The 14581-nt window shown below is 35.2% G+C and overlaps 2 protein-coding genes across 3 annotated transcripts; both read left to right on the top strand.

Annotated features, from left to right (window-relative positions):
* The first annotated feature begins 47 nt into the window (after nucleotides 1–47).
* On the top strand, nucleotides 48–6200 carry LOC109160999 (asparagine synthetase domain-containing protein 1). Of its 2 annotated transcripts, none has more exons than XM_019309298.1 (14): nucleotides 48–216; nucleotides 310–610; nucleotides 973–1166; nucleotides 1267–1402; nucleotides 1959–2216; nucleotides 2411–2508; nucleotides 3026–3140; nucleotides 3291–3396; nucleotides 3754–3847; nucleotides 4266–4462; nucleotides 4661–4760; nucleotides 4837–4953; nucleotides 5420–5476; nucleotides 5733–6200. In XM_019309298.1, exons 1-14 carry the CDS (start codon nucleotides 121–123, stop codon nucleotides 5838–5840), a joined length of 1977 nt encoding a protein of 658 aa, XP_019164843.1. In that variant the 5' UTR covers nucleotides 48–120; the 3' UTR covers nucleotides 5841–6200. The 2 variants fall into 2 exon arrangements, with proteins under 2 accessions (XP_019164843.1, XP_019164842.1); XM_019309297.1 differs by having other exon boundaries at nucleotides 121–216; nucleotides 2405–2508.
* Nucleotides 6201–6835: 635 nt separating this feature from the next.
* On the top strand, nucleotides 6836–10465 carry LOC109161004 (protein HGH1 homolog). Its single transcript, XM_019309302.1, has 9 exons — nucleotides 6836–6985; nucleotides 7100–7222; nucleotides 7790–7987; nucleotides 8106–8184; nucleotides 8611–8756; nucleotides 8866–8979; nucleotides 9473–9604; nucleotides 10185–10298; nucleotides 10415–10465. The coding sequence occupies exons 1-9, from the start codon at nucleotides 6932–6934 to the stop codon at nucleotides 10460–10462; spliced, it is 1008 nt and encodes a 335-aa protein (XP_019164847.1). The 5' UTR covers nucleotides 6836–6931; the 3' UTR covers nucleotides 10463–10465.
* The last annotated feature ends 4116 nt before the right edge of the window (nucleotides 10466–14581 follow it).

Genomic DNA, 14581 nt, shown 5'->3' with positions numbered 1-14581 from the left:
AAACACGAACAGAGAATTACTCAATTTAGTTCATGCAAAACCCTAATTCGAGCTTCACAGCAGCAAAAAATAAAAAATTAGGGTTTAAGCAAAACTGCAGATTACAGAGGCGATAGCGACATGTGTGGAATTGCGCTGATTGTTTCCGGAATTCGCATCGACTTATCGTCTCTTCTCCCAGATTTCATCTCTCCGACCCCTCAATTTCATCAGCAGGTAATTTTACTTTACGGAAAGTTGATGCACTGACTCACATTTATGCATTTGCGCGAGTATTTCTCCGTTTTGTTTTGACATTTTATCAAACAGGCTTTGTTTTTAGAGGAAGATATCAAAACTGCTTTGCGTAGAAGAGGTCCAGACAGCTTAGGAAGCAAGACTGTGTTTCTTCATTCCAAAACCTCTTTTTTTGGTGAAGGGGAATGTGAAATTGTTGCTATTACTGATAATGAAAATTGTAGTAAAAAAAGTGACATCAAGCTCAGTAATGGTTGTGGTAAAGAATTGTTTGGAGAATTACGGTTTATTGGGGCTACATTGCAGCTTAGAGGAGTTAATCCTATTGTTCAGCCTTTGGTGGATGAATGTGGAAATATTCTTGTATACAATGGTACGGCTTACATTATTATTGTTATTAAGCTACGTTATTATCATGTTTATTGCATGTGGAAAAATGATAATCCATATGGTTTTAGTGCGTTTTTGTCTTGAAGCATAAAAAATCATTGGTACCTTTTTGGCTTTTTCATATGTGTATGCTGTGTTCACACATGATTAAGATGATTAATTTGTACAAAAAACATATTTGGATAATGGAAATGTAACTTGTTGCTGAATTCTGATAATATTATATGTGAAATGAGATCCTTTGGTATTAGCTGTATCATGTATGGCATAATGGCGATGCATCCTGTTTCTAGTTCTCCCTTCCAAAGCTGATTTTTTTTTTTTTTTTTAAATTGTAATTTATAGGTGAAGTTTTTGGAGGTATTTGTGTGGCTAGCAATGGCAATGACACGGAGTTTCTGATGCAATCCTTGAGAGAATGCTGCTGTTGTATTTCAAGTGGACATAATAGATCTCATTTTTCTGATGGACAACTGCAGAGCTCAATTCCTGAGCTTCTTTCTCGAATCAAGGGACCATGGGCTATGATATATTGGCAGGTACTATGAGTGGTAAGTTCTTTTCAGCTTTACTTTAAATGCTGCAATTATGCATCGTTTTAAAGCCTGTGTTACTGAAATTTTGTGTCCTTGCATGTAGAATAGCTCAAAGACATTGTGGTTTGGAAGAGATGCATTTGGCAGGCGGAGCCTTCTTGTTCATTGGCCTACTAAGGAGGACTCTCGTTTTCTGCTATCTTCTGTGTCACCACCTTCTTCAACTTGTGAAAGCTCAGGTGCATAGTTGTCAATGGACTTTTACATTTCTCTTCTTTCTACTTAGTATATACTAGTTCAGAAAATCTGTAATTCGTTAGCAAAATTTCCTTGATAGTTATGTGAATTCTCACATTCATTAGACAATAATTAGAATGGTAGATTAATATTTAATAATGAATCTAACAGCAAATTTGCAAAGGTTAAACAATTTAGGGTGTTTTGTTTAGACCTAATTTGACTTGAAATTCTCGGCCTATTAGGTTCATTTGGTACATCATATCTGCCTGTTGGCATGGTGTGTCACAGTCTTTCCCCCGCTAAGATCAAAATATGCCCAAGTACTATGAGTTGGGCTTTCGACAGATGATAATGGAAACCAATCACTAGGAAAGGGTAAATAAACTACTAAGAGAGGAAATGGAGAAACCATTGATATCTCTACAGTCTACACCACCTTGCATGTGCCATCAGCTGGCAATTTTTTTCAATCTATAAGCATGCTCTATAATGAACCATTATTTTTGCATTCATACAATATTTTAATATATGGTCTACTATGAGTCCTACTTACAGGCTTCTGTGACTGTGAACAAAGTTATAGCGTGGACTTCTGGGAAGAACTTCCATGTGGAGTGTACAGTTTATCTATTGGTGCTTATCAAACCAATAGAGATTTGGTTGGTGACATTAGGAAACATGATTGGCCTGATCCAAAACTTAAAGAACTGATTAGGTGGGAGAGAACTTGCGTACAACCCACCCCAGAGGAACTGCACATTTCTCGGATAGAGGTCTCTTGCCGTGAGCAGGATAATAATCCCAATAATTCTGGTAGTACTTGAACTGAATTATATTGTTTAATGTTATGCATGCAGTTAGAAACAACTGTGATACTCATACTCTTACTATTTGCAATTAGATGCCATGAGTCCCATGACATTTAAGATGCTTTGGAATCTCTAGTATTTGATTTTCATGTTGCTTGGCTCAAACATGACTCAAGTTTTTTCTTCCAATAGTTTCAGGTCGTATACAGTGTTCATCTACATTGCCACTGCAGAAAGTGATGAATGCTTTAAGAGAATCTGTAATGAAACGAACTTCAAATGATACAGTTTATCAGGTTTCCAACTGACTAATGTGAACTTGTGTTGCTATTATACACTCATGTGCCATGCTTCATACATAATTATAGAAAGGAAAAAAATGTTTCTTTCTATTTTTTTGGTACATCTGAAACTAATGTTCTGATGTTCCTTTCTTGTTGTATGTCTTTTGAAGACCTTTCCTGCCTTACGTTTGATGCACTAGCTTGTGAATGTGGGAGTATTTGTTTCTATAGTAATTCCTGTTGGTGCTTTGAGTTTGATGCACCACATTTTCACAGAAGTACATTTTCCTTTTGCTTTTGGAAATGCTGGAATGGACAAGATTGCGAAGAATAAACTCTTTTCTTTATGTCAAACAAGCTGCTTTTACCTATTGCTCCTTGCCTCCTTTTTCCTTTTATTGAACCAATTTTTACCATGATTCAATTACAATTACTTTTTTTATAAACTTATAAAAAATGTTATTAATTTTTCAATTTTTTAAATATATTCATAATATTCTTGTTGTATTTATAATGTTCCTTAATGTAGGCAGTTTCACTTGGATGTGATCATAAAAACTATGCTCCAGTAGCGCTGCTCTTTTCTGGCGGATTGGATTCTATGATACTAGCAGCGTTGATGGATCAGTGCATGGATGCTGAATGTGAGTGCTTATGTGTATCTGCTGGATTATATTTTTGAATTTTAATTATACAATTATTTTTTAAGCTCCTTTCTCGCTGCCTAATCAAGAATCATTTATTTCTAGAGTATTGGTTTAGAATTTATTCTTTCTTCTGCTTTTTGGATGTAGATGAAATTGATCTACTTAATGTAAGCTTTGATGGTCAGTGTGCCCCTGATAGAATTTCTGCTAGGGCAGGTCTAAAGGAACTTCAAAGAATTGCCCCATCAAGAAGGTATGCAGTTATCCTTGTCCTTCTGCATGAAATAGAAGGCATTTATATTGAAGATGTGTGTTGATAATGGCATAATGCTCATGGCTCTTCGAAAGTAATTTTCCTTACCCTGTTTTGGTATTTCAGCAAGGCAGTAATTTAGGCTTACCTCTGTTTTTTTTTTTTTTTTAAATCCAATGAGATCGCCCCTCTAGTTGGAATGTTGGATCATTACCAGGGTTGTTGGAGTTAATATTCGATGTGTTCTTCTATTGTGTCGCTACTGCTCTGTGTCTTATTTATCTGTAATGATCTTTGCGTTTGTCTCTCTTTTTTAATCACTTTGGTGTTTGACTTGTAGAAATGTCTGAATTGCAGATGGAAACTTGTAGAAATTGATGCCGATCTTCTAAAGTTGACCTCCGAAACAAAACATGTCATGTCACTTATAAATCCTGCAAAGACCTACATGGTACATTTCTTGTGACTGTTGTGCTGTTCTAAGCATTTTCATACATGATCTCTCCTAGTAAAAGATGTATGTTGCTTTTGCCCAATTGAAACTTATCCAAATAGATCACTATTGCTAAGAGCTTTTAATACATTCAGACATTCAGTTGAATGTATGTTGAGAGTTCTTGGAAAAGAAAAGTTGTTTGGATATTTACTCTTTTGGCATTATTGATGGTCATAGTTACAATAAAGGACTGTATTTATTAACTTAAGAAATAAAAACTAATCAAATGTAGGAGATATAAAGGTGTTTAGCTATACACTTCCAAAAGCTATAAACAAATGTGAGGAGAAACCCAAAAAATGGGAAGCAGTCTGTTCATCAAAATACAATACTTTATATCACATGTTGAAGTCATTCCTAAAAATTGATTCAGGACCTGAATATTGGAATAGCACTATGGTTGGCAGCTGGTGGTGATGGTTGGGTGTATCAAAACACGAGCGCTAGTAATGGAGAAAGATTTGAACGTATCAAGTATAAGTCTGACGCCAGGGTTCTCCTGGTAGGCTCTGGTGCCGATGAGCAGTGTGCTGGATATGGCCGGCATAGGACAAAATTTAGAAATGGAAGGTGAGTTTAGAGAATGTGTTGATTTTTAAATGTTCCATCTCCAATAGGCTCACGGGCATTAAAATGTGATTATACTGGTTCTCTGGGCCCCTATCCAACATGGTATAATGCTGTTAATTCTTAATCTTTTACAACTGTGGCTTTATTACGGGTCTTTTGCTCCTTCCAAATGGTTGGTTCATTGTGCTTAATAAATAGCTGGCTAGGGTTGAGTGAGGAAATGAAATTAGACATGCAAAGGATTTGGAAGAGGAATCTAGGACGAGATGATAGATGCATTGCCGACAATGGCAAGGAGGTATGTCAGTAACTCTAGTATTTCATTTTTCGGTAGCGTTTTCCAGTTAATAATGCACTTGTTATATGTTTTTCAGGCTAGATTTCCTTTCTTGGATGAGGACGTTATAAGGACATTGCTTGATATTCCTTTGTGGGAGATTGCTGACCTGAATCAACCAAGTGGTGTCGGCGATAAGAAAATCTTGAGAGAGGTCTTTCTCTTCTTTCAAGTTTATTTTTAGTTTACACTGCAATTCTAAATCTAGCTTTTTACATATCTGGTTACAGAATTTTTTTTATTAAAAAAAATCAAACAAACATATACCTGGCTGGTAGTTTTCAATGTGAAATAAGGGTTGGTTTGGAAACCGGAAAATTACTTGATTGACTTCCTGAAGTCATTTTCCGGATTTTATGATGTTTGGCTATTCAAGAAAAATAAATACAATGGAAAATATTTATTTTAGTCAAAGAAAAAAATGCTCATTTTACAATACAAGGTGGACCCTGGTCCATGAAAATATTTTCCGGAAAACGACTCACTTTTTGGAAATCATTTTACAAAAAATATATTTTCTGGTTTTCAAACCGACCCTAAATATAAAAACTGTAAATTTGAGTTATGTATCCATGCCATGTACATATCTGAATGCTGTTGAAATCTTCTTTCTTATGAAGATTGCCCAGTTGCTTGGATTATCTGAAGCAGCTTCTCTGCCCAAAAGAGCAATCCAGGTGTGCTTTCTGAACTTTACATTTGATTTGCACTTTGCAGTATGCACAAAATTTCATCACAAGGGAACTAAACCAGGATATCCAATTCAAATATCACCCAAGCTCCTTCATAATTTCTTTATATCCTTGGAAGCAATGGCCATTTAAACAGTAAACCAGAATGATCTTCAGATTCCTTGATTTATTATTCCTGAATGATGAGACTGCTTTGCGTAATTGAGTCATATTATAAGTTATCTTACATTTCTATGTACAGTTTGGTTCAAGGATAGCACGAGAATCAAATCGCAAGAATTTTGGAAGCAATCGTGCTGCCAATCAAGCGTCTGCCGGAAGTGTAGTAATATACGGGCCATCAAACTAAATCTGTTAGCACTCTCGTGTTATCTTTACTGGAGCTTGGAGAAGCTCGGTTTCACACTGCAACAATGAGGAGAAGAAGAAGAAGAGAGAGAGGAGAGGAAGAAGACAAAGCTATGTTGAATGAAAACTTAAGGAAACAGGGAAGATATCTCTCTTTGTTAGGTTCCAACTTATTTATGCTCTTCTTCCCTAGATCTCTTCTAAAAACTTGAAAATTTTCACTTTTCCAAGTGGAAACTTGCACTGTTCAAGGATAGTTTGAACACTTTTCTCATTTCCCTTGTTGTCACCAAATGGATAGAAGACATCTATTAATTGAATATGTTGGTCAACATTCCACAAATCGAACAACTTTAATATTTTTTTTTGAGTACTACTGACTCGACAATGCAGTTTCTGTTCATAACTACTTTCTCAACCTACTAAAGCACAAAGAGTTGATATAGCCTCTACTAAGGCTCGAACCTACAAGAGAAAGCAATTTGGTGTTACTAAACCACAAGGTCCTTGGCACAACTTTAATATTATAGTTGAGTCTTCATTCAAAACATTTGGGGACTTAAACCACTTTAGAAATAGGGTCCTTATTGTAATTTCTCATCCATCATCTCATTTGGGATTATTCATTCTTCTTCCCCTTATTAAGCTCCACGAAAAAATGGAGTTCTTCATCACCAAATCAATTTCAACCCTAAATAAATAAATATTTGCCTATAATTTTTTAAAATAGCTCTTTTAGTTGGATTTGAATGCCTAGCCCTTAGAGAAGTAGTAGAGAAGTAAGAGAGAAGCAACTGTAATGAGAAATTACCATTACAACCCTATTTCTAATCGTCAACTAACATAATTTTTAACAAAGACTAAATTAATTGAGTAAAATCATGGTCGATGACTATATTGAGTATTAACTCTTTATTTTAATGAGGAAAAAAAAAAAGAAAATAAAAACGAGGGAGATGTTGAGATGCTATCACCCTCACGACGCCGTTTCAGAACTCGTTTGACTGTCGCAAAGACTACCGAGCTCAAGAAAAACCTGCAGTGGCGGCTCTGACAGTAGTCTTACGTTTGCGGCTGTGAAGGAAATCATCAATGGCGACTGAACTTGAAGAACTCATTGGCTTCCTCTCATCTCCTTCTCCCCCCGTAAGCATTATTTCTCATCCACATATATATAAATATCGTGTTTATCTATTGCATATACCACTGAAACTTCGAGGGTTTTGGTTTTGTATGTGTATATAAACCACTCAAATTTAGATCAAGAAAGCGGCTGTAGATATTCTTCGTGACTATACGGGGTCCGACGATGGGCTGCAATCTCTGGGAAGATACTCCAGCATTGTGCTTCCGCCTTTGTCACGCCTGCTCGGTGAAAACAAGGTTTTTTTTTCCTGGTAGCTTTTATGTGTTTATTTCTGTTTCAATTAGATAAAAACACAGTTCATATCTATGAGGAACAAATAATTTCGGAAAAAATTGTAATTTATGCCCCTCTATAATATGCAAATTATCAATGTCAGTCCTGAATTATTAGAGGTGTAACCTCAATTTCAAAAACGGTACATATATTGCCCCTCTCGTAGTGTAAATGTTGCCCCTCAATTTTCCTCCCGTTCGTACGGGAAGAGCAATATATGTACTGGTTTGAAAATTGAGGGGCAACATTTACACCACTAATAATTTAGGAGTGACATTGATAATTGACATATTACGGAGGGGCATAAATTACAATTTTCCCAATAATTTCAGGAATTGGCTAAAGCTTTTATATAAGATAGTTGGTCTCTGATTTGTGTAAAATTCATCAACAATACCTCTCGTTTGTGTTACTTGTGGTCCTATATCAAGGTAGTGGCCTTTGTCTTAAGTAATATATGAAGGAATTTGGTCTATCTCCTTATGGATGATTAACTTTTCTGTCCTGGCTCTTTTGATCACTCAATTTAGGTGGTTTCTGAACCTGGAGCACAAGCTCTTGTGAATTTGTCACAAAAGCCAGAGTTAGCAGGTAAGATGGTCGAGATGAGTATGGTCAAAATGGTTATGGAGGTTCTCTATAAGAAGGATTGTGAAATTATTCATTTTCTGGTTATGCTTCTTGTCAATCTCACACAATTGGATGCCGGTGTTGACTCCCTTATTAAGGTTATTTCTTGTTCCCTTTTTGTTCATTTGACATTAACATGTTCTTAAAGATGAATAAGCTCTTGATAGGATTTTAATCTTATTCCTAATTTCTTGATTTCTTTACCTGGTCAATTAGTCGGGCGATGACAAGATACATGGCCTATATGTCATGAAGCTCGTGAGGTCATTCTGTTCATCCTCCAGTGAGAATAAAGGTGTGTGAAGATCCTAGTCTATTTTCCTTGGCTTTTGCAGTAGGTTCTCTTTTCTTGTTTCCTGTATTTTACAACTTTGGTCACCTGATTTGACAAAATGAGCAAGTAAATGACAGAGGGAGATTGGGAAAGGACCATTTCACATTTTCACTTATGGTGGCTATGAGGAAGAGAAGGATGAGGGTATCTAAGAAGTAGTAACACCGGGAATCGTGGCAGTTTTCTCTACTATCTGAAATTCATGATGTTTATAAGATAAACCTTAACACATGCCTAAATAGTACGATTTTGGTTTCATAGTAGCTGGGAACATCCTTTCGCTTACCTATTGGTTAGAAAAAGTTAAGCCTGAAGAATAGATTGAATCCATAAACCAATTATTGATTGACATTTAGATTATTTTTCATCAAAACCTATGATCATCAGGTGATCCTTTTGAGCATGTGGCTTCTGTATTGGTGAACATTTCAAAAAGAGAAGAAGGGAGGAAACTTCTGCTGGACCCCAAGCGAGGACTTCTGAAGCAGATTATTCGGCAGTTTGATTCAGGAAGCATGCTGCGAAAGAAAGGGGTGTGTGTCAGTGTGTGAGAAATCCATTTTAATTCAATATGGATAATAATGAAGTAGAGATTATGGAATGCAACTTTTCTTTAATATTAACAGTAATTTTTTACTATAGGTCTCCGGAACTATTCGTAACTGCTGCTTTGAAGCTGAAAATCAGCTACAAAATTTGCTTTTAATTTCAGAGTTTCTATGGCCAACTCTCCTATTGCCAGTTGCTGGAAATAAGGTGACTTACTGATTCATATTCTGATACTCCAAATGCTTTTTACCTTTATAAGCTAAAAATGAATCTCCACAAGTTTTATATGATGTTGATACCTGTTAAGAGTTGCATATTTTTCTACTAAGTACTCATCTCATCACTCGTATGATTTCAAAGGGGCTTTAGAACAGAAGGGTAATGGCAAGAAGCTTGTTTGATGGGACGAGACATTCTTAACATGACTATAAGGGTGTACTAAAGATGGTTTGCTGTAGTACTTAGGTTGGTCATATACTCTAGGTGTACTTGTGTTTTTGAGTTTGGAATAACTAATGAAGACTCATCTGCCTTCTTTTTCATTTCATTTCTTCACTTTCCAACATCTTCAGTTGGGTATTAAAGATAATGTTTATTGTAGCATGATGATGATGATGATGATTATGATTATTTTTGTTATAATTTCTAAATGCAGATGAAGTTAATAATTTGTTTCCACTTGTTGATTGACTTGCAACAGATCTATACTGAGCAAGACACATCTAAAATGCCACTTGAGCTTGCAAGTGCACTTTCCATTGAGCGCGAACCTGTGACTGATCCTGAAATTCGTGTACAATCATTGGAAGCTATTTATTTACTCGTCTTACAGGTAAACTTGGCATGTGCTTTTGGGAGGATGTCACCCACAGTAAATTCCTTGGCTATTGAATTAAAAAGATGGGAAAAGAGTCAAATAAGCCCCTAAACTTTATTGGAAATTCAATTAGGTCCTTAAACTTTCAAAAGTTGCAATTAAACCTATAAACATGTTATTTTGGAGCATTGAAGACGATCCTCGATAACTCCGGCGAGATTCCGGGGACAAACACCAGCAACCAGTTGGTCTGCCTTCTCCAATGACTAGTTGGTCGCCTTCTCCAGTGACCAGTTGGCCTTTTGATGGTCGCCAGTCGATGGTATTTGTCCTCGGAAATTGGTCAGAGGGTTGCCGGAACCCTATTGACCTGCAATTACAGGTCACCAACCGGTTTGGGCTTTAATGCTCCAAAATAACATGTTTGAGTTTAATTGTACCTTTTGAAAGTTTAAGGACTTAATTGACTTTTCAAGTAAAGTTTAGGAGCTTATTTGACCCTTCCCTCTAAAAAGAATGGTGTATTTCACTATAATTTACATACATTTTAATGGTGATTTGCGTTGTGCCCTCTTTCTGCACTTGATTCCCTCAGGAGGCCGGTCGAAGTGCATTTTGGTCCGTGAATGGTCCGAGGATACTACAAGTAGGGTATGAAGACGAAGAAGATCCAAAAGCAATGGAAGCATACGAGCGAGTTGGTTCCTTGGTATTGCAAAATCCCACTCTCTTTTCACTTTTTTTTTCCACTCTATCTGCCTTTTTTAGTAAATAGCAGGCTCTTACATTCAAACTCATCAATTACAAAATGTTCTGCTTTGCTAGCTGATCCAAGAGGGTAGCATTGGGGAAGAAGCATCAACGGCCAAATAACAGCCAAAATCTCGCCGGTCATGTGGTTTAAGTATATGGAAACCATTACTTCTGATGGATAAATGCCCAGTCTACTGTCCAGGTATTGACGAGTATAGAAGCCCCCACATGAAACACAACCTTTCATAGTGTTGATTGGAGAAAGGGTATATTAATGCATATCATGAAATGGAACCAATCTTTGTATTGTAGGTTGATTTGTAGCATTTTATGATGAGGGTATAGTAATGCATACTGTGAACATGAACCAATCAACCTAACCATGTCTTGTGGCTGTGGTTTGTAGCGATGCATAAAATTTTGTTTTAAATATTATTAATTTAATCAGATTTTATTTCCCAATTCATTCACTCTCTTGTATTTAATACTAGCCGCATGCACGTGTTGTGTTGTGTGAGACTTCTTATCCAGCGATCAATTAATGTGTTTTAATTCTTAAATAAATGATATTCCGTAATATATAGATATTACTGAAAATAGAAGGATATATAGATGGGGTAATAGGTAATTTTAGCCAAATTGGTTGGCGGCTGATTAACCTTGTGGTGTTTTGTAAGGGTCTATTTGGTGCATACTCTATGGCCCTGTTTGGTAAAAAAATTGGTCTATAGATCAATTTTGGCTTATTTGACCACTATTAATTGTTTGATTTAGTTAAAATATCAATATAAATTGATAATACTAATTGTCACGTAATGCGATAATTAAATAAACACGACCAAATAAAGCAAGTAAATGTCTTTTATTGATCGAGGTGAAGACCCTAAGTACAATCTAAGTGGTTGCTCTGAGTACCGACTGATTGCGGTCGGGATTCTCTAACAACAACCTATCGATCGTCCAAAGTCCCTCACACTGTTGCTATCGCGGGTATTTATAGCCGCGGAGCCGGAGACACAAATCCGGCCGTCCGGCATGCCTCCCACGTAGCAGCCACGTGTCGCCTTCCCGGGTGCCCTGCCTGTCAACGCGTAGAGCCGCCACGTGTTTCTCACCAGCTCTCTCGCTTAAGGGGTACCGCTCGGTGGTCGGCAACGCCAATCGGGTACTACCCGGTCGGGAACCGACCGGGTTCTTCACAAAAAACCTGACCTGCAACCTGCAAAGACAAGAAGAAAAGGACAAAGGCATGTCGGTCGGGGTATTCCCTACCATAAATGTTTGGTTAATTAGTTTTTTCTAACTCCAAAAGGCTCAGATTCAAAATGCTACTCCAAGCAACTTTTTCAATTTGCTTTTTGAGAAAAGAAATTATACCAAACAGCTAACAGCTAATTTACCAAACACTTTTTTACAATCAGCTAATGTTATCAACTATTTATACCTTCTAATTAACACAATCAGCTAACAGCTATCAGCCATTTTACCAAACAGGGCCTATATATAATTATTTTATAAAAAACATGATACAATTATAACACCAAATATGATTTGAGAAAATGTAAATTAACTATTGATTATTGTGATTTACATTATTCTAAATGCCTTGTTGGGTTGCGGTGTAAGGGTCATTGAGGTTGAGGATTCAACATTTCGGAGGAAAAAAAGTAAAAAGAATAAGGTTTAAATTAGCTATTGAACGAAATGTGAAAGCGCAATTTAGCCACCGAACAAAAAAAAGTGTAATTAGACCACTCAACACTCCAAATGTATGCAATTTTACCTGATAGCAGGTTAACACATCATCTAGTAGGTTGCATGTTGACATTGACGATGACTTGACTTTTAAAAAAAAAAAAAAAAAATCATTTTCATTTTTTTTTTTAAAAACCCCATTTTCTTGCATAAAATTTGTTGTAGTATGCACTTAGTCCCAGGGGTGTAAACGAATCAAATGGAGTCAAATATCTTAATATTTGATTCGAATTTGATTATTTTGAGAACTATTCGTATTCGATAAATATTCGAATCTAAAAAATTAAGTTAGACATTTTGAATTCGAATATTCAAGTCGCATCGAATATATTCGAATAATGTAGCCGAATCGAATACGAATAGTTTTTAAAATAATCGAATTCAAATCGAATAGTAAGATATTTGACTCGATTTGATTCGTTTACACCCCTAAGACTAGGTGCGTATTGCAACAGATTTTATGCAAGAAAATGATTTAAAAAAAAAAAAAGAAATGAGAAGGAAATTTAGAGAAAAAAAATGACAAGTCATCGTCCACATCAACATACAACCTGCTAGATGAGGTGTTAATATGCTATCAGGTGAAATTGCATATATTTGGAGTGTTGAGTGGCTTAATTGCACTTTTTTTTTTTTCTTTTTTCTTTTTCGTTCAGTGGTCAAATTACACTTCCACATTTCGTTCAATGGCCAATTTGAACTTTGTTCCAATGTAAAATTAAACATTAGGGGGGTGTTTGGTTGGCATGAATTGCGTTGGAGTTGAATTGCAATTCAATGAAATGATAGAATTGCAATTCAATGAAATGATAGAATTGCAATTCAATGAAATGATAAACTACATTGTTTGGTTGGAAGGAATTGCAATTCCCTTAATTCATTGAATTGCAATTCATAGGTCCCCCCTATGAATTGCAATTCAATGAATTCATGCAAAGGGAGAGGGAAGGAAAAGACATATTTGTCCTTGAATGTTATTATTAATATTATTACACAAAGGATATTTTAGTCTTTATATCACTTTTCCTATTTTCATTATTCCTCCCTACCAAACAATGCAATTTTAATTCCTACTTTATTCCCACCTTATTCTTTTCCCACCGAATTACAATTACTTTCTCCCTTAATTCCTTCCTTCCAACAAAACGCCCCGTAGGAGTACACCATTAATGTGTGAAATTTTGTGCCCAACAATCAATTAATGTGTTTTAATTCTTAAATATTAATAACACATATATGAGAAAATAAAAGCATACATACATAAATAAACATGATACAATTATAACACCAAATATGCAAAACAAATGCAAGCTAAGTTGGAGTGATAGGTATGCTCCTAGTACAACAAACACCAACTTTGGGATTGTTTGGTAAATGACAGATTCACAGATCCATTAAATTTTTGATAGATTCACAGATCCGTTAAAATTTTAACGGATTCACCTGTCAAAATCAACATTTAGTAACATGGTGGTTTGGAGCAACGGTTTGATCCAAACCCTCAATTTTACAAAAAACTGCATTTTACCGTGTTTGCGCAAGACATTTTGGAAAAAATTTAAACTTTTTCCAAAACACCCTTATAATTATTGTTTTGTTTTTTTTTTTGTTTTTTTTTTTTTTTTTAATGAGGAGCTATTAAGACTCAAAATAAATGAGTCTTTTTGAATTCTCAATGCTTACCCATCAAAGAATGGGTAAGCATTTATGTTTGAAAGAGGAGCATTGCTCCTCTATATTAAAGGAGCTCATCTTTCAAATATTTTTTATGTGGGATAAAAAATAATTTCACATCATTTCAAGATTTATTTTTATACTTCGTATCAACGTTAGATATATAAGACTAATGGTGCTTGCAAATTCTTGTGAGAGACTAAAATGGTCACCCGAATAATTCAATGACTAAATTAGATCATTCTTATAATAATTAAATTAAATGACTAAATTTGCCATTATTACACAATTGATGGACTAAATATGTCATTTTTTTTTTCCCAGGACTATGTGGTCCAATGGTACCCGGGTTAAACTTCTATTTGGAAGATTATGAGTTTGAGCCTCACTGGAGGCGTTATTGGTTCTTTGTGTTTCAGTAGGTTGAGAAAGTATATGAACACTTACTACAATGTAATAGAGCCAGTAACTTTCAAAAAAAAAATGTCATTTTTTAATTTTTTTAATTTGTTCTCCAAAGTTCAGAGAGAAAAGCCAGAGCCCAAAGGATAGAAGTTAGTAGGGCAAATTTTTATGTAGGAGGCCATGGTCTACACAATACTGCATATATCATAAAAAAAATATATTTTAATATATTAAAAGTACATTATTTGTGTATTAAATGTATATTATACAAAATAATATATTTTTAATACTCAAATTTTTATGAATATAAGTTACATTTTTAATATACTAAAAGTACATTATTTATATATTAAATATACATTATTTGATACGAAGTAATATACAAAATAATATACTTTATATACA

Source organism: Ipomoea nil, unplaced genomic scaffold (genome assembly GCF_001879475.1).
Source record: "Ipomoea nil cultivar Tokyo-kokei standard unplaced genomic scaffold, Asagao_1.1 scaffold2921, whole genome shotgun sequence".
Classification (NCBI taxonomy): Eukaryota; Viridiplantae; Streptophyta; class Magnoliopsida; order Solanales; family Convolvulaceae; genus Ipomoea; species Ipomoea nil.
This window is presented reverse-complemented; position numbering and strand designations above follow the sequence as displayed.